Below are 20,527 nucleotides of genomic sequence, written 5' to 3'. Positions count from 1 at the left end.
TAAACTAATGGATATTATGGACACAATGAGGCCAGAATGAGTGTCCTCTGTGGGGTGGCTGGGCTCAGCCTTAGAGATAGGGTAAGAAGCTCAGACATCCGAAGGGAGCTCGGAGGAGAGCCACTGCACCTTTGCATCGAAAGGGGTCAGTTGAGGTGGTTCGGGCATCTGATCAGGATCGCTCCTCCCGTTAGTGATGTTCCAGGCAAATCCCACTGGCAGGAGGCCCCGGGGCAGACCCAGAACAAGCTGGGGGGACTACATATCTTTGTCCTTGGGGTCCCCCAGGAGGAGCTGGAAAGTGTTGCTGGGGAGAGGGATGTCTGGGGTGCTTTGCTTGGCCTGCTGCCCCCACGACCTGGCCTCGAATAAGCGGATGAAAATGGACGGATGGATACTACTTTCTGGTTGTTTATAGTGATGCAGTATTTTACTGTCGTAGCTGGTCGAGGTGGAGCTAGTTTTAATCAACGGTGGCAGATCTTTTATCACATTCAAGTGTTGGCATCAAAAATATAGGCCTACTTAAGGTACCAATTGGAAAAGTACCCTGAATGCCCCATTTCAGAATAATCATATTAGATTATAATTAGCCTCATGCATCATTGTGTAAGTCTTACTTGTAACGTTGCAGCTCATAAAGGTGGAGCTAATTTTAACTTCTTTGTAAGCAACTGAACAAGATACTGTAGCTTAATCTATAAAAAAGCATAATTGACTTGTTGATCGTATTTTGTGTCAATGATTTGTAAAGTAACTACAGCTGTCAGATATATGTAATGGAGTCAAAAGTACAGTATCTTGTATCTATCTGTGTACTTTCATTACTGACCTTAACTGCTTTTTTTTCGGTTTGGGCATGGGAGCTAGAGATTAAAAAAAGTCTGAACTCCTATTTTGGACTATTCACTTTCACCTCTGACCACTAATTTCATCACATGTAGCTGTTCAAGGATCGGTTGTCGAATTTACAAGCATATCTCAAATCATTCAATATTACTGTATAAATCATACATATGAAAGCCCAGAAAGGCAGGGTAAAATAAATAAATAAATAAATAAATAAAAGAATCCAGGCCATGTTGGCCAAGTTCATCACATGACATCCTGTGTGAGAGATTTTATCTTGTATGTACCAGATTTTATATCCTATGTAGGAGATACATTTAGATTTTGGCTGTCATGGCCCTTTTTTTTACCTTGCCTTTCAGGGCTTCTGTACATATGAAATGTAGATGCATTATTTTCCTGAGGCCTGCATTAACACACGTATGTATCAGAGCTCAGATGCCGGTGTTTAAGAGGAGCACTTGAAGGCGGCACACTTGGCTCCCCTGGCAGTTATCAGTTGTGGGAACTCAGTGCAGAACACTTTGTGCTTAGTGTGTCTCAGTTTCCTATGAATAAGATCCATAACGTCACATCACAGTAATAATTTTCACAGAGCAAAACGTCATGTCTCATATGATGGGTGTATTAAAACAATCAAAACCGGAACATCTCTATATTTCTTCATTTGATCGACAGCATCCCCTGTTGGCCATTCAGTCTTTAATTATAAGTCCTTGAGCATGGTTACTATGAAAACCCCTTTCAGTCCTCAGTTAACACGAGACGTAACGACAGGTAACAAATCATTTATTATGCTAGACAGATGAAACAAACTGAGCCATGATAGCAGCAATTCAACTATTGGAATATTTACACTATCACATCACACCAAAGATATATGTAACCCTTTACAATGTAAACACATTATACAAAGACATTTTTGAACGCTAGAAAACAAGCCAACCTATCCACCAAAAAAATGAAACAAAAACAAACCTGCTTTCTGCAGCAAATACCTGCTTGTACAATTAGGGCTTCATTTACTGAACATGTTTAAAACAAATCTCCACAGGTGAATGACAAACTGAGAGGTGCGTGTCTCTCAAACACTGTATCGTGATTCGACTATGAGCCTGACGGTGAAATGTGAAAATAAAAGACGAACCATTAGTAATGATTGTCTTTGACATTATTTTTGAAAGAATGAGATTTCAAAAGGTGAGGAAATAGAAGTACACCTATTGCCTAATCATTTCTGTATTTAAAAACAAAACGACATATTGTATGTGCACGCGTCCGCTCCTCACACAGCCGCCTCTGCTCGGCTGCTGAGCGAGGGACACCAGACTCTACCTCTGTGCGGTGAAATCCTTTACAGTGAACTTCATTATTTTGGACTCCAGCAAAAAACTTCTGATACAAAATTAACGAAAAACAAAATTAAATGACTGTTAGTACGATGATTTTGTGATAACAAAAAAAAAAAATCTGTCAAGTATACAGTGGGAGGTCTGAACTGCTTCTGCAGAGCAGCAAACGCCATGAATGTCACCTATAACATCGACGTCCATTGATTTCACAACATAAAGAACCAAGGGTGAAGTGTTATTGGTCTTCCTGTGTGTGTGCGCTCGTCTGTGTGTGTGTGTGCACACACCATGGTAAGAGAATGTGTGTTTGTGGCCAAGTGTGTCATTGAGGGAATGCCTCATCTTTCATCAGCATGCGCGGGCTCTCCTGGTTGTCCATGCGACGTCTAGGGCCCATCATGCCTGCGGGAAAAAACAGGAGGCTGCAGGTCATTCCTTCACTCATACCAGATACTGACAGTAATTTAAAGGGACAGTTCACCCCAAAGTCAAAAATGTATATTTTTCCTCTTACCAGTAGTGCTATTTATCAGTCTAGACTGTTTTGGTGTGAGTTGCCAAGTGTTGGAGATATCAGCTGTAGAGGTGTCTGCCTTCTCTTGAATATAATGGAACTAGATGGCACTCAGCTTGTGGTGCTCAAAGCGCAAAAACCCCCCTGAAAAGTTACTTAAAGAGATATGTTGCTGATTTTCAACCAGCTTTGTATCATAACAATATGGATACTAAGTATAAATGAACTGTGTTAAACTTCCCTCCAACTTGCCAGCACCCAGATCTCCCTGCTCAACTTGCTACAGGGGCTGATGCTCAAACCACAAATTGTACTTCCTCAAACTTGTATGCCCGCCACCACGGAGACACAGAGTACAGAAGTGGATCCCTCTGTCTCTCTTTCAAACTCAGATCAAACTGTAAAACCAGGCAGTGCTGATGAAATATAAAACAAGATTCTGCTCCTGTATTGGCTGTTTTTCATCTAAAATGTCTTCAGAAACATATGTTAGTGCACTGTTTGGCTGTAATAGGAGAATTCGTGAACAGGAAGTTGGTGCCATATTGAAAAAATGGAGGTTGAACACTACAACACTCCAACAGTAAAACTAAGCAGTACTAATCAAATATGAACCAAGATACTTTTACCGCACTGCTTATTTCTCACCTATAATGTTTTCAAAAACATATTTTAGTTTAATGTTTAACTGTATAATGAGATTGTTTGTTACCAGCCGGCCACCATATTGATTTTCCAACAAGTTACTTGCATTACATCATCCACCAGCGGGAGCGTTTATTGATCCAGTGTGGTGCAGTGTAATCATTTTTATAATGAAATAACATAATAATTCTTTAAGATAATCCACAGACCTTGTTGTGAGCAGTTTCATGCTATTTTCTTACTACCGAACTGTACCCAAAACACATATCACTGCGCAGAAGGAAGCGTGCATCTATTCATTGACGAGAGGCTCGTGCTCATTACAGCATGAGATGTAAATATTAATGACATCCTCCTCGGCTTAGCTGTAACGTTAGCTAGCTCAGAGGGGCTAGGTGAGCTAGCAGTAGATGCGTGCCTCTCTGCAGTGATACAATTGGTTGGCATAGTGCTGTATAAAGAAAATAGTTCCTATATGACATTGCTCGCAACAAGGTCTGTGGATTATCTTGAGTAACCAGGTCATGATTTCTGGAAAGAGACGTTGCTGTTGAGTTTTTCAAATGTATTTTTTGGCCACTTTGAGCACCACAAGCTGAGTGCCATCTAGTTCCATTATATTGGAGAGAAGGCAGACATCTCTACAGCTGATATCTCCAACACTCTGCAACTCACACCAAAACAATCTTGATTGATAAACGGCACTACAGGTAAGAGGAGGATTATATATTTTAGATTGGGGGGTGAACTGTCCCTTTAAATAAGTATTGGTTTAATGTCATTATTTCTCTGAACAATGCTGACATGATGGAGGCATCGCCAAGAGACAGATTCAAAACAATACTGACAGGAATAAACCAAGGTCCTCATTAAGGCATTAATTTACTGTTTCACTTGATTACTCCAACTTCAAAAAATTAAAGTATAATTCTGCATTTAGCAAGAGTGCATGAGTACTCAGTGTAGAATGTGCAGACATCGAGAAGTAGTTCAAGGTTTGATTTCCACTTACTGCTCTTATGCTTGAATGATTTGGATCTTCTGGGTGAGTTTGGATTCTGAGTCGGAAAAAGAAAAATATCAAGATTGAGCTGACAAATCAGGAATAATAAGTAAATATTTATGCATTTATCTAAATTAGTTAATGTTGTGAATAATAAAACAGTGTAATGCTCCATGAGATTGTTGCATTAATAATAAGGGAAAATAAAAGCACCTTATCAGATTTCCTTTTCTTGGCTGTAAAAGAAAGACAATACATTTTAGATTTAAACATCAAAACCTTAGACGATCACATTGACAATCAGCCCTCAGTATAACTACAAACAGAGGTGAAAAGTAGCACCAGTACATCACCTTTCTTTTCTGCCCCGTAAGACCAGTCATTATCGTTGACGTCGTCGTTATCCTCTTGGTCGCTCTCTGACTTGTTGTTGGTGTTGTTACCGGTGACTATTCTGTAAAAGAGGGAAGAATAAAGCATGACACACACACAATGACTCAGCATTACTCACTGCAAACAGTCCCATTATAAAACAAACACGGTCTGACCCGAAACCATTTTATAATGTTTCGTATCGTTCTGTTTGGTGAAACATACAGAGAGGGCGCATTAATCCTCCACTGTGTGAGATAGAAAGTGTGATGACATGAATATGGTACATGTGCACTATCATATCTTAAGTTTCACACTCATAAGGGAAGGTTGAATTTCACTGAGGCTACAGGACAAAGGAAGAGGTGTGTAGGTATTATGATATTGTCCTGTATTCACCACTGTCATTTATTGATATTGTGCCTCTTTACAATTTTAATTTGTGTCCTGCTCTCTTTTAACTGTAAAGCACTTTGGTTGACTCCATTTGTTTTCTATATTTGTGCTATGTCACTAAACTTGATTTGATTCGATTCTACTCTCATACCTGCGGTTGGCGATGCGGCTGCTGTTGCGTCCCATCCCCAGGCATTTCTCCAGATGCGGGGCGAAGCGTGAGGCGGCAATGCTTCGGCTGCAGTTGGGACACACACACTCTTTGTTTTTCCACTGGTTGTACACCTGGCCGAACACATCCAATCCTGGCTGGTCCACAATTTCTGGAAATTCAAGGCAAGACATAAACAGCTCTCCTTTGTGATAAAGTTACATGAAACTCAAACAAGAATAAGAATTTTTTTTGTGTCATTAAAGGTGTGCTACATAGGAGCGTGTAGAACAACGGTGGCCGGCGTGAAAACACAAATGGCCCGATCTAGAGCCAGTGTTTGATTTGTCCGTTCTGGGCTACTGTAGAATAACATGGCAGACTCTGTGGAAGAGGACCCGCTCCATATGTAGCTATAAACGCCTCATTTTAAGGTACCAAAAACACATTGATTCTTTTTTTTCCAGGTGATTATAGCTGACAAAAGTTTTAGTTATGAATATTATATATAATTTCTGCCAATAGATGCCCCTAAATCCTTCACACTGGACCTTTAATATGCACCAGAACTGCTCACTACCCTTATTTATGTCACTAAGGAGACTTAGTGCTCACCAAAGTCCCTCATGCTTTCTTGGTCCGTGTCATCCAGGAAAAAATAGCCCTGCTTGACGGCCCGGTGGACCTCGAAGCAAAGACCCAGGCATGCATCCTCCACCAGGTCAGACAGGATGTCCTGAGCTAGGCCCTGTGAAACACACACACAAGTCAGACCACTGTGTGTTTGCATCCTGTAGATGTGCATCCCCCAGCTCTACTGTACCTCCAGCTTGCTGTTGTCCAGGCTGGACATTGAAACCTCCTCCATTTTCATTTGCCAGAACTACCAGATGAGCCGACACTGCTGTGGTCATGCTGTAGCGCAGCAAGCATTGGCCAAAACAGGGGCTGCAGCAGCAGGAGGAGGCAAAGACACAGTTAGTAGCAGCACAGTGGCATTAAAACCCCCTGAGTGTAAATCAGTGCATGGGCAACGTTTGACGTGTTTGGATGTGATGCAGCTACTTACAACTGCACGTTAAACACTGCCAAGGGACTTCACTTCCCACGTTTATAACCTGCGAATAACACAAGACAGGGTAACTCAGCGTTGGTGGTGTGAGCACTGCAGACAAATAGACAAACACAACAGCCTGTGTGATGAAGGTAGCTTAGCCCAGAGCTTGGTGAGGGAAAACAAAGAGCGTGGCTATGAATAGGCTGCAGGATCTGAACATGCCAAGAGGTTACAGCTGAGGCGGTATCCTCCAGGTCAGCAGCAGCTACCAGCTACCAGCTAAACATGTCAAATGTAACACACGAGGCAGAGCGAACAGAAACACACAAACACATCAGTATCTGTCTGAATGGTTTTGCTGCTGAGGAATTACATTTGACCACAGCGAGGCTCGTCCCCGGACCCAGCACCGCTGCTGCACTGCGGCTGTTTGCGCCTCTCAGCTCCCCGTGTAAACACAAAATTACTCCAAACGACGCTTCTGTCTCGTAATAAACCCTATCCACGTTAAATACAGCAATCACAGCCACGCAAATTCCCTAATTGTGTTTATTTACCTATTTCGGCAGGCATCCATCTTTACATCACAGAGATCAGACAGTAGCAATCGATCGCTACACGAGTTTCCACCACCGAGCGGCTCCTTTGCAGCACTGCCGGGGCTTTTCCCAGTCTGCTCCTCATCCAGGCCAGCATGTGACTGCGTGTTACCTCGGATCATTTAGGGGTTAAATTGGCCTTTTGTTCCGCTTTCTAGTACTCATTATAAACCACACATTTTTTTGAACTCAGTCTGGTTTGTGCCTTGTTATTTGAGCTTCACAGCACCAGGGAATCCAGGACGAATCACAGCATGTTTATTGGAAATATCTCTTTTCTGGGATTCACAAACAACAACATAAAAGAACAATGATTGCCTCAGTATATTCTTTTGGGTTTTTTTTCCACACAATTATAACAAAAACAACTAATTCTGACAACATCGAACTTAAATAAGACAATCAGAAAGTAAACCCCTGGTCGTGCTTTCTCTCTAAAATAATATCCATACTTGTCATTATTTAAAAGTAGAGGTAGGAGTAAAAATAGCTCAGCAATGGTACAATCAGTGTCATAATTTCTACACTACTTTGATGTTATTTGTTGTGGTAAAGATCAGATTAAAGGAGCAGTGTGTGGGCTTTAGTGGCACCTAGTGGTGAAAATTGCGAATTGCAACCAGCTGAAATTTAAAATTTGTTCAGTGTTCCTTCTTCAAGAGGTTTTTATGGAGGCTGAAAAATCCGCAGAGGTCTCTTCCTCTCCAAAACAAACACTCAAGGTTAGTTAAGTTAGTAAAAACACTGACTACAGCAGGTTAACGCCACATATCAGCATTTCTTCGAAGCTGTTCGGCTTGTTGCAGATGCGCTGCTAGCCCAGCACCTGCTTATGTGTACTCACCTTTTTTTCAGTAGCTGAATTTTGTTGTGGTGAGGGTCAGATTAAAGGAGCAGTGCGTAGGATTTAGTGACATCTAGTGGTGAGGATTGCGAATTGCAACCAGCTGAAATTTCTCCTGGTTAAAATTCCTTGAGTGTTCATTGTCTAGAGTTGTTTTTTTTTTTACTGGGAGCCTAAATATCTGCAGAGGTCTCATCCTCTTCTAAACAAATGGATCAGGGGCCTCATTTATAAACATTGCCGCTTCCCACACAAAAGTTATGATCTATAATAACAGACTTGATGGGAGAAACTGTAACCCATGCTTACGAACATTTTGGAGATGGGAAATCAGTGACGTAGATGGTGAGTTGGAAGGCTGATTGTAGAAATTGTTTTTTTTGGCGCATGCCATTTTTGGCTTTTGTCTGTACGTACATTTTTAGTATAAATCCTTTGCACTTTTATAAATGAGACCCCTGGTTATTTAAATGAGTAAAAACACTGACTAAAGCAGTTTCACGCTACAAATCAGTGTTTCTTTAATGCTGTTCGGCTTGTTGCAGACATGCCACTAGCCCAGCACTTGCTAATCTGTGCTCCCCTTTTATCACTGATAACTTAACATCCATACATTCAGGAGGTTTTACCTGGAAACCGACCTATCCGCAGAGGTCTCTTCCTCTCCGCAACAAACTGACTCAGGGATTTAAACCACAAAAAACACTGAATAAAAGTTTCACATTGAAAATCGGTCTTTTCCAACGCTGTTCGGCTTGTCACAGAGGGGCTGCTAACTACAGTTTGAAAACGCTAATGGCCCTCTCTAGAGCCAGTGCTGGTTTGTCCATTCTTGGCTACTGTAGAAACATGGTGGTGCAACATGGCTGACTCTGTGGACAAGGACCCGCTCCCTATGTAGATATAAATGGCTCATTTTGTGGTAATGCAAACATGACGATTCTTATTTTTGGGTAAACAAAAACAGCAAGGGGCCACAGGCTGGACTCGAACCCGGGCCACTGCGGCAACAGCCTTGTACATGGGGCGCCTGCTCTACCACTAAGCCAGCAACGCCCCAAACAAAAACATATTATATTGTATTTCTGCAAATATATCCCCTTAAATCCTACACACTGGACCTTTAAAGTACTTGTGGGCAAAATTAGGCTGCTAGGCCCCTAATACGCTCCCACTTTTACCACCATATCTGTGTGAAGCGTAAACAGTTTTCAAAAGTAGGTTGTTTACTCTGTGGTAGTTTAAACTTATTAGAGGATACGCAGCATGTAAACACAACAGAAGATGACATAACACATGTTAAAACTGGGGTCCTCGGGCACTTTGTAATCTTGATGATGGCACAATGTGCAACAGCACTGGTGATAGAAACCTTCCAGGCAACATGGCCACCGAACAATGTGGCATTAAAGTCAGTCACCGGAGCAACTGTCCATCATCTCAGATGTGATCCAGTGTACAGAGCATCGGGAAGTTGGAAGAGTCCAGCTCTGGATTTGATGTGTGGTGAACTGTGGTCCATCTCATCACCATCTAATACACCTTAAACATGATGACATCGTCATCGTCTTCCTCCAGCTCCTGGATCTGTAGATCAACAGTTCATATTTATTACACCCGGAGTTGCAAAATTAAATACAAAACTACAAAATATATTTTAGAGTTCAAACCTCAAATTTGGTAAAATCCTCCTCTTCATCACTGCTGCTACTGCTGATGTACTCAATGTCTTCATCCTCTGAATCCTGCGGGACAAACAATGTGTTCTGAATATAGAGCTTTTTAAATCTGAGCGCAGTGTATAAAACTTTTTTATTCTATGAATTATATCATATTATTCCCAATTATTATTCTTTCTGGACATAAATTACACAATTAACCAAAACTATTCAAACTAACTATTCAGATGAAGTAAATTTACTTTAAACTTCACTATAACCCCTGGATGCCACCGAGCGTGGCTGTGACGTGTTCTGGCTGTGACGAGGGCGCCTGAGCTGATCGCAGCCACTCTATACAACGCTTGTGACTCCACCACATAGTGCCCTCCGCTCTGCTTAAAATAAGCGTCTAGTCTTTATCTGATGGAGTCGCAACACAGTTGCACAGAGCATATCGAGCCAGGCAGGAAGTGGAATGGCAGCATACAGTCAATTTTCAAAGTAAACATCCTGTAAATATACCTATAAATGTAAATATAGATACCTGTGTACTCAAAAATATCAGTTTATCGATACATACTGATTCGGAGTATTTGAAATGGTTTCAAAACTCATACACACTGTCACGCTGTGAACTGGCTCGTATAGGGTCAACATTTCTGCCATGTAGCCTGGGGCCAGACCCAGCCGAACTTTAAGTGATCAGTTAAATCATATAACAAATTCTAAAACACACGGGGAGCCAGTGAAGAGAAACCAGGATAAGGATGATGTAATGTCGTCTGTTGTCGGCTGCGACACACTGAACTAGCTGGAGGAGGGACAGTGACTTGGTTGATGCCAGAGAGGAGCGAGTTACCGTAATCAAGTCTGGAAAAAATTTGTGTGATGTGTGCGATTTGACTCTGGAGATGGTTCTCATTTGCATGAAGCAGGATTGGACAACTTTATTGATATGTGGATGGACGGTTAGGACAGAGTCAAATATTACTCCCAGATTTCTGGCGGTAGGCGTTACAGGCTCTGGTGGCACGGTTTTGTTTTATTCTGTCTTTTACTTGCACTTTACTGGCCACGCTCAGCAGTCAGACAGGAGTCACGTTACAAACCAATCACAGCTGACAGATATCTTTCCCTTCTTCTGTAAATATTCAGTCTGATAAATATAGAAAAGTTGATCATGTTAGTGCAGGGCTACCCAGAGCTTTACACCTGTCCCACAGACGATAGGCCTACACACTTATAAACAGCTCCTAGAAGATGATCAGCTGTGCTCTCAGGACCTCAGGTAAACAGGCTATACAACGCTTGTTGAGGTTGCTTAGCAGGCAGCTCGCTTACGTGCGCTTGTAGATAAAATATGGGCCTATATTAAGGAAGGTTCATTAGTACGGTTTTTGCTCCTGGTGTGATGTGACACATGGCAGAGGACGGAACAAAAACAGAGTCGTAGCCAGAGCGTGCTGCAGTTGTGCCTGGTAGAACCAGGCTTAAGACAGCCTGTACTGTCAGAGAGTTTTGCACTACAGTCATGAAGAGCAATTTATTACTTCATGTTTGTTGTATCGACACTTCTACTTACTGATGGTCTGTGCACAGCAACACATGCTCCTTCTCTGTCATCATCATCTTCTGTTGGTTTGACATCAAGGAACTTCAATTTCTGCAAAGTTAAACAGACTATAAATCTTTGAAAAAGAAAGAAAACAGGAAAGAAACAAATGGGTCTGTGAAGTTGTGCAAGCGCTTACACTGCTGTTATGCTTCCGATATGCTGCCTGCTCTGTTGCCGTCAGTGTCTGAAGAATGAAAAAGGGGACACATTTTAAATGACCTTCCACTTTAAAGTTATAAAAGATGTTTAGAATTAAAAAAGGAGAGGATTCTTTATACCTTAAACCACTTCCGGAGCTCCATCTTATATTTCTGAATGTTTTTATGTACTTCCTGTTTGTAGTGCTCCTTGTCCTTATCGGAAAGGCCATGCCACAATTGGCTGACCTTGGTGAAGCGCTCCCTCGAGTTTGGGATTTTATCCTTCAGATGTTCCATCTGAGTTTGAAAGAAAACTGCATTACCGCATCTGCAAGTGAAGAAAAAAGTCACAAGTTTAGGATGTGATTGGTTTTGATTATTCTAGTTATCTCGAATAAACAAATGTTTGACTGTCATGCTCACTGAGAGGGTTTCTTGGGCTCGCCAGGAAGATCTTTTGTCCTTTTTCTTGTGCCCTGCGTATAAATGACAAAATGTATTTGTAGAAGATGTCGGTTTTTTTAAGTGAGTCCACTGAGTATAAGCTGTTCCATTTATGAGGCATAGAAGAGAATGAACAACTGATGGCTAGAAAAGCGAACAAAAAGGTTCAATCAATAAAAAAAAAACAGTTCTCCAAATCTGTTGGCAAACTATTCGACCAAGTGCTAAACACAGCTGTAAAATGACTTCTCACCCTCTGCATTTTAGGTGCTTTGAGGCCATTCTCATCTAAGATCTGCTGCTGCTTTTGCTCATCAAATTTCTGAGGAACATAAACAACATTGTCACACAGAGTCTGACAGCATCATCTCAACACTGCGTCTGTAGTCTTGTAAGTGACTTACGTTCAGATAATCTGACAGCTGGGCCGAGTACTGTCTCTGCAACTGAAAATTTTAAGCAAAGTGTGTTTTTCAGATTCCACTGACTTCTGCTGTAACCCAGCACACCAATCTTTAATAGCACTGTCTTTATGAAACAGTTTGTGAGTGTCGATACCTCTTTGCAGCGTGTCGTGTACTCGTCCTTCTGTTGCTCAGTCAAATCTCGCCAGCGTTGGGCCCACATGCTCACATAGTTATTTCCAGAGAACCCCGTCGTGGATGCACGTTGCTCTTTGCAGAAAAGATTATAGCCATTGCTAAAAACAAAGACACACACCCAACATGGCTTAGCTGCCAGTGAATCACCTGCTTGCATCCTTGTTAGTATAAGTTGGTTTCATCCATTTACCGAAGGATAAGACAAAAAAGGTGGTTAAAAACTATTATCAAATTAAGTGTATATATGGTCTGGTAAGTTTTGCTGTGTCCTCAAAGGGCTTCTTCAATCTAATCACCCCTGATTCATATTCTTGCACACCAAACTTAAAACTGCACCTGTCTTATTCTGAAATAGCTACATTGTACATATCTGTTACTATATAGTATCTTTTTAAAGGTATCTTTTTCATATCTTTGTTGTAATGTTTCTATTCTATATCCTCCTGAGACCCTGTGTCCTCACATGAGTACATCACATTTTGGGTTTACGGCGATCCGGTTTTTGTGAAAAACCGTATCAAGTCGGTAATACCGTATTTTCGCCACTTGGGGGTGCAACTGACTCATTTAAAATAAAAAACGACCATGGGACAACAGAGTGACAGTAACACGTTGTTTCTTTTATTCCTTACAAATAAATTTTGCAGCTTACTCAATCAGTGCAAACAAGGATTGCCTCCTTCGTCTGGCTCAAAGCCAAAGTGTTGCCATACTGGTGCATTCTCTAAACTGTGCGCCATTATCGACTCCCCGTCACTGTTAAACAAACTCCAGGCTACAGTAGAGGCCTCGGCGCATGCACACTCGCACCCCCTAGCTCAGTCCCCGCCCCACCCCCATCCCCCTCTCTCTCCTGCTCGCTGTGCGCTTGGTGAAGAGGCAGACACGGTGCTCACAGACTCGGGCGTACTATAAGCAGAGCGGACTCTGCGAGGAATATCCGCAGTCATTCGGGCTTCCATAGTCGAGCGCACTTCCGCGTTGTAGTTTCCTGTAAAAATGTCCGTGAAAAATCCCTGCGGTGTGTAAAATACATGCCGAGCAATCTTTTGTGTGACACTGGTGCGCGGAGCGGAGTCTGCGGGTGTAAAATCTGAGCTTTGCGCACACAGGGCTTGCAGACGTCCGCTTTTAGTCCAGGCGGACCTCCGCGTATGTTTGGTCTCAAAAAAAAGAAAAAAAAAAAAACGGTCCAAGACGGAGTACCGAACCAAATCGGTATTACCGAGAACCGACCCAACCCTAAATGTAACCAATAGCACCTTCACTTTACATCCCCTGAAAGGGCTTGTTTTAGTCACTGACAGGCTCAGATTGTTATTCTAGCGTCTGACAACATTATGGAAAGGATCCCTACAGAGATAGACCTTTTTGTTGAAGAGTAGGATCCTTCATCATCGTCGTCTCGCCTGCAGCTGGTGCAAGATGCTGCAGTGAGACTTCTCACTGGTGCCAGGAAAAGAGACAGCAGTTCTTACCAGTGTCATTATGTTTTATATTTGTGTATATGTTATATTGCTATATATTTGTGTGTCATTATTTTTATTTGCACAGCACTTTGGTCAACTTACATTTGCTACATAGAAAAACTTGATTTAAATTGATGTTTGTTTAACCAGAAACAGCCCCAAGATGTGTACTGCCAATCACACCAGTTAAATATCAGTCATTTTTTCTCACTGTAAAAAACCCTTCATTCAAAGTTGATAGAAACAAAATAAAGCTCGCACAAACTGTCTTGGTTCGTCTTTTTACTGTTTTACTTTGTTGAAATAAACCCTCATTTAAATGGAGTCACTTTTAAGGCTGTTCCTGGTTTAAAAAAGGAGATCTTAGTCTTTAACAAGAAGGTCTATTGCTGTAGGGATCCTTTCCATAAAGTTGTCAGACACTTGTAATAACAATCTGAGCCTGTCAGTGGCAAAAAGTGCTTTTAATGAAAACTGAGAGTGCAAAATTGCTAGGGATGCACTGAATATTCGGTAACCGAATATATTCAGCCGAATATTGCAAAAAAACACACATTCGGTATTTGGTGGAATAAGTTAAAAGCAAGGCCGAATAATAGCGGCGTTTTGATAACGCAATCAAACGGCGTGCCGTGACGGGCGGAGTAAAATGTCGGCAGTGTGACGATCCGTCCGTCACCGCACTCGCATTTGCGACTAAAAATAGTTTTGAGCGAGCAAAATAGGCTTAAATCATTCAGCACGCTGTGCGAGCAGCCTACAGATTTCAACCACCAGCAGAAACGAAAGGCGAATCCCACCGATTGTGGGTTGAACGGGGGTCACAGACACCGACAGTAATGTATTCCTGTCAAATACGGTGGCCATCGGCTTACCGCGACGGAGAAGTCGGCTCCAATAATATCCTCTTCTTGGCGTCATGACTGCCCAGAAGTACCTGAACAGCCGAGCCAGCTGAACACAGGTATGTGATGTGTCAGAGGACAAACGAGCCTTTCACATTTCTCTCTTTCCGGCAGTAACGGCCCACAAACCTCACTGCACTTTAGGGACTGTTAAACTTACATTACTTATGAAGGGACTGTCAGGGGAGGAGGGTGGCTGGTTGATTCTTATTTTATTTATTTATTTTATTTTGATCCCCCCTATGTTCATCACTTATTGATGCTGTTTTTGAAGTATGAATAAGTCAATAAGTAATTTATTCCATTGAAATATCATTGATGTATTATAGAAAAGTGATTTATCTTTTCATAAATGACAAAAGGCACATCTGCCTCATTTTCGCTGTGGTATCGTGATACTACTCAGAACCATGATATTTTCATTGGTATCACACAGTGGGTCCCAATTTTGGTACCGTGACAACACTAATCTGGAGGGGGTTCATCTGCAAAAACTAATGAAAAACTAAACAATGATATTCGGTATTCAGTACTCGGTATTCGGCCAAGCGTTTAATAATATTCGGCTTCGGCCACAAATTTTCATTTCGGTGCATCCCTAAAAATTGCCTCAAGTGGTTACACTGCAGCCTTTTTCACTGCTGCTGGCTGAAGCCCTCTCACTCAATACAGGACCAGTTTCAAAAAATGTTATCTCCATTAGTCACTGAGACACAAAAACATGGGCATTTAGGGTTCAGGTTGAAAACATCAAAGTCACCCTCTAAAAAAAGCTCTTTGCTTTCAGCACTTTTTGAACTGAGGGCTCAAATTCCATCTTCCTCCACTCTACACAGAGTAAATATGATAATAGTTTAAAAAGATGCAACATGTATGAACATATAGCAAAGCAAAACAACTTCAATTGAATTTACTGTCACTGTGGTGTTTGTGTGTGTGTATCTTACAAAGGAGGCTTGGGAGGCAGGTCACTTGCAGCGTTAGATTCCTGTTTATCCTGCTATAACACGAGAGGCCACACATCAGTTTGACGGTAATTAATTAGAACCTTAACAGCAGTTTTATATAAGTGCAATCAAATGTGTGCCCTTCCAAACAACTACTAGGCTATCATATGAACTGCAATAAATGATAGGAATATTTTATAATAGGTGGACAGTCACTTACATCTGGAGCGTCTTCAGTGACTCTCTTCCTCTTCGTGTGTTTCTTGTACTTATGCTTGGGATCTTCTGCATAATGTTTACTGAAAGACAAAGAATTAGTTTGACACTAAAGTTAATCGAGCAGTCTGGGCCGAATCACGTGTTGATATGGTGCAATATGTGTGTTAATTAACAACCTGAACTCCAACATCCTTCTATGGTATTCCTCTTTAGCAACCTTAAATTTATCCACATATTGAGCCTGAAAAATGACAGATATTCAACATTTAAAATCTGAGGCCACATCCAACATCACATCAGAAGAAGAAGTATTTCACTGACTGTACCTTCTCTTCATCTGGGAGTGCCTGGTATTTTTTTAATATGCGCTTGAACAACTTTTTGCGGGACATATTTGGGTGCTTCTCGTGAAACTTGGCCCAGTTCTCCTCATAAAAGATAGAATTTGGAGGGCCAGGTCTCTTCGGGAGCTCCGGGTGGATCTGTAGGAAAGATTACCGTTAACTCACAGCATGAAACATTTGGTGTTTTTGGACTTTAAATGTGCAAAACATCCTGATTTCTGTCTTTATCTGTGGTGCAGGTGAGCACTCCACAGAGTGGACGCATAATCAACAAAACAATATTCATAACACTGTGCAACAGACGTGTCAAGACTGATGAGTCATGATTGTACTGGAGGATATTTGTATAAGACAACACAGTCACCTACATTGTTTCTTCAAAATAACACGCACTGAGTAATTTTGTATTTAATAAATGCTGTGCTTACCTTACTGTTCGGAACAGGATCGGAAACGACACCTTCAGCTTCATCGATGAGCTCTGTGAGGGTCCGAATTTTGCGCATCTGAGCAAGAACAACAAGGATTTTACACTCAACTAACAAAACTGTCTTCAAAGAATATTTTGATTTACTGAATTATTCTATGGAAGAAAATCTTTTAAATTAGCTGTCTTGTTAATTTAGAAAACCTGCCAAACTTCCCAATAAAAAACAGTGTGCACTGTTGGTGGCATGACAAGAAAAAAAAGGACAGAAACTAACTGAATGGGGACAGAATGAGCAGGTAAGTCTTCCCATAACCGTGGGTATATATAAAGGTAGGCAGCAAATATGTGGTCCCATGCAGAGGTAGGTTTCATGTAGGAATATGGTTAATAAAGTGAGTTAGGTTAATCTACATTTTGCCAACATTTAAGTGCAAGTTTAAGTAAAAAGAGGCAATATGAGGTTCAGTGGGAGGTTTAAAGATTTGTAACATTAGAGATGTGGCCTTTCACACATTGCAGCTTGACTCATTTTGACCAAAAGATAATTTAATAAGATTATAAGAATGAAATTAGATCTTTTTGTTTGTGGCAATGAAGACCTCACAAACTCAAATTTAAAACTATTTATTATTTATTATAAAGGCCAAATGTTATGAAATTAAATTAAAGACATTTTAAGATTTTTTTTCAAACCTGCAAACACTTCATCTGAGGATCCAGACTCAAGATCCTGCACTTCTTAAGTGTCCTTGAGCAAGACCAAGTGGAAAGGAAAATGTCCCTTCAGGGATATATAAAAAAAATACTGTATCAAAATATATGGGTGCATGACATAAAAAAAAAAAAAAGATTATATGTAATGACCATATTGATATTATTTTGACAGATGCTACCACTGGCATATGAGTTGCCATTTTATTTTAGGGATGGTGAGTTTTGCATTTTGTCTTCACTGATACAGAAATAAAAATGATGATGATGCGATTTTTGCTGGATCTGTACCAAACAAGTGTGTTTCTTTACATCTGTAATATAATTTGTAGGCTGGAGCATCTGTGTAGCACCACAATGCTTAATTTGTACTGGTATATTGTGAGACATTTTACCTTTTATCAAAAAATTGCATCTCCTACCATTTGGATATTGCACCTTGCCAAATTGCAAGTTTGATGATATTTCGATTAACTGTGCCGCCCTATCAAAATGTAAGCATTCGCCGCTGATGCAAACCTAAAAGTAATACCCTTCTAACACCTCATTCACAACTACCAATGTGCAATAATACGTTTATTTACATTTCAAGCCTTTATTGAAATTTACTCTGTGGCAAGATAATGATTTGGTTCTTCAAATTCACTTCAAGCTCAGACCCTAAAATCTCTTATATATAACATATTAGTATGGTACCAAATGAAAGGGGCTTCACTATTGTGATGATACAGGAAACTCAAGGGAGGTAATGTGGCAAAAAGGTTCAGACCTACACATCAAGACAAGCTGTTGGCATTAAGATCTGATCATCTACATGTCTATGAGAACCGGGCAACTCCATCTGCATAAGTATATTATGTGATATGAATGAAATTGTTTTTGTTAACTGTGATTCACCTTCTGGAAAATCTGCATCCACTTTTCTTGACATGCTTTAGGAGAGAAAGGAGGAAAAGCCACCATATCCCAGTTGACACTCTTCAGTCCTTTGGGGTATGCAGTCATTCTCTCACGGTCAGGGATGTTGGTTTTTATAGCAGCAAGAAGCTTCTGGAGGTTTGCCTTGGTCCATTCTGTTGTCACAGGACAGGGACAGAAAATACAGTCAGTCACCAGTATTAACAAAACAGACTGATAAGCATGTCACCTTGCAAAAGAAACCACAGGTACTTTTTAGTTATCTTTTAATTTAATTCATTATGGAAAGCGTGTATTTAATTATACCCACCAGTGTCTTCAGTCTCAGCTCCACTACCACCCATTTTTCCGATAAACGTGTCTCCTAAAACAGTCTGTTGATATGTTAGCTGGATGCAAACAGGGCAGAACTACATGTCGCTACATATCTCTACTCCATGTGACTCCCGGAAACTCTACAAATTAGCTTGTCGGCTAACCTATAAAGCCTAGTTTCGTTAGAAAAATTAGCCAGAAACTCGCGATTTTACACTCACGGATAAATGTATTAACTGTTGTTATTGCCGTTACACTTATTAGCTGAACAAAAACACCACAAGGAGCTCCGGAGAAACACTTTCACAGGTTGTGTTTTTTAGCAGCCAAGATGCTGCGTGCTTCACTGTATATGCTAGGTGGAGCCTTGCTGATAAAGTGACCAATCAGGAATGAGAAAAAAACGTCACACAAAACAGCCGGAAAGCAACCAATAGGCTTCTTCTTTTTCTTCTTCGTGTTTTTTGGCGGATGTTATGCTTCTAGCAACGCTGAGGTTACAAAGCGCCACCCATTGAGCCGAAAGCTGTTGAGCATAGACTGTAAAAAATATAAAATAAAATAAAATAAAATGAAAATAAATAAATAAATAAATAAATAAAATAAAATAGAATAATGAGAAATAAAAAAAAAAACAAAACTGTTGGGCCATAGCACTTAATTACCTGAATACCGATAAATTCTAGAAAGTATAAATAATATAATAGATTTAATGAATTGTAATTGTAATTGAGGACAACGCATGTCCACCCGTTTATCACCTGCATGTTTCACCCTTATGCTGGCCTTGACTTTCTAATGTTAGCTGTATATTTCCCTTCATTAATAACAAAGCTTATCAACATATTAATACATCTTTCATCACCAGGGACGTTGCCAAAAACTCTGGGCACCCTGACAGCGGCAACAACAGATCTGTAATCCTACATTTAGACATGTAAATGTATTTAGTCATTGTCTGTACATTATTAAAATGTATTAAAACTTTGCATAAAATAAATGTGCTAAAGAGTGATTTGATTTTAGAGCAACAAGAGTTTTTTTTTTCTTCTGGTGTGCCAGGCATATTGTTCATTAATGTAAAGGTACCAAAGTAAAAAGTTATTAGTGATCAAAATCTTAAAGAAAAAGTCAGCAGTGGGATCAACAGAAATTTGTCCCAGCTTCCCGTAGTTTTTTTTAATTTGCATTTATAGAGGGATGACAAGAAGACCCCAATATAACACACAATGTAAACTTAAAAACATGCCAATATTCACAAATTATCTATCTCCCTGTGGTGCGATACAGTGGTGTTGCTCTCCAGTGTTACCAGTGTTGATCCTTCTTGCTAAAATGTCTACCCTTTTTTTGCATCTTTGCCCTATAAATAATGTATTACTTCATTCAGTTTGGGTTTAGTGAGTACAACACTTAAGTGGCTCACGTTATTACATTTAAAGAGCAATAATTTTTGCTTTTAACACTACAATACTTAGCATGCAATCTGCTTTTTGAAGTGACTGATCTTTTATTTCATGTATGAGTGCCTCTTCTTAGAGTTTGGTCTGTATAACACAAGCTGTTACAAACAAAACATAATGCAAAATATTTATCTGACCGTTGAACACTCTTCAGGTACAGTACAGGCCAAAAGTTTGGACACACCTTCTCATTCAATGCGTTTTCTTTATTTTCATGACTATTTACATTGTAGATTCTCACTGAAGGCATCAAAACTATGAATGAACACATGTGGAGTTATGTACTTAACAAAAAAAGGTGAAATAACTGAAAACATGTTTTATATTCTAGTTTTTTCAAAATAGCCATCCTTTGCTCTGATTACTGCTTTGCACACTCTTGGCATTCTCTCGATGAGCTTCAAGAGGTAGTCACCTGAAATGGTTTCCACTTCACAGGTGTGCCTTATCAGGGTTAATTAGTGGAATTTCTTGCTTTATCAATGGGGTTGGGACCATCAGTTGTGTTGTGCAGAAGTCAGGTTAATACACAGCCGACAGCCCTATTGGACAACTGTTAAAA

The 20,527-nt window shown here is 40.4% G+C and overlaps 2 protein-coding genes across 3 annotated transcripts; both read right to left on the bottom strand.

The window, feature by feature from the left end:
* Positions 1–1,621: 1,621 nt before the first annotated feature.
* On the bottom strand, positions 1,622–7,050 carry atxn7l3b (ataxin 7 like 3b). The gene is made up of 9 exons (XM_033611943.2): positions 6,897–7,050; positions 6,352–6,400; positions 6,106–6,230; positions 5,898–6,030; positions 5,283–5,454; positions 4,717–4,817; positions 4,577–4,599; positions 4,373–4,418; positions 1,622–2,603 (listed from the first exon to the last, which is right to left on the bottom strand). Exons 3-9 carry the CDS (start codon positions 6,154–6,156, stop codon positions 2,524–2,526), a joined length of 606 nt encoding a protein of 201 aa, XP_033467834.2. The 5' UTR covers positions 6,157–6,230; positions 6,352–6,400; positions 6,897–7,050; the 3' UTR covers positions 1,622–2,523.
* Positions 7,051–7,174: 124 nt separating this feature from the next.
* On the bottom strand, positions 7,175–18,865 carry LOC117247399 (upstream-binding factor 1-like protein 1). 2 transcript variants are annotated; one of them, XM_033611941.2, is made up of 16 exons: positions 18,498–18,865; positions 18,167–18,342; positions 16,557–16,634; positions 16,111–16,266; positions 15,961–16,025; positions 15,786–15,864; positions 15,566–15,618; positions 12,201–12,342; positions 12,047–12,088; positions 11,896–11,964; positions 11,622–11,674; positions 11,337–11,526; positions 11,195–11,242; positions 11,026–11,106; positions 9,453–9,527; positions 7,175–9,369 (listed from the first exon to the last, which is right to left on the bottom strand). In XM_033611941.2, exons 1-16 carry the CDS (start codon positions 18,529–18,531, stop codon positions 9,316–9,318), a joined length of 1,395 nt encoding a protein of 464 aa, XP_033467832.1. In that variant the 5' UTR covers positions 18,532–18,865; the 3' UTR covers positions 7,175–9,315. The 2 variants fall into 2 exon arrangements, with proteins under 2 accessions (XP_033467832.1, XP_033467833.1); XM_033611942.2 differs by having other exon boundaries at positions 15,566–15,615.
* Positions 18,866–20,527: the final 1,662 nt, after the last annotated feature.

The sequence above is a fragment of the Epinephelus lanceolatus genome, chromosome 21 (assembly GCF_041903045.1).
Source record: "Epinephelus lanceolatus isolate andai-2023 chromosome 21, ASM4190304v1, whole genome shotgun sequence".
Lineage (NCBI taxonomy): Eukaryota > Metazoa > Chordata > Actinopteri > Perciformes > Serranidae > Epinephelus > Epinephelus lanceolatus.
Note: the sequence above shows the minus strand (reverse complement) of the source record. Positions and strands in the feature narration are given on the sequence as shown.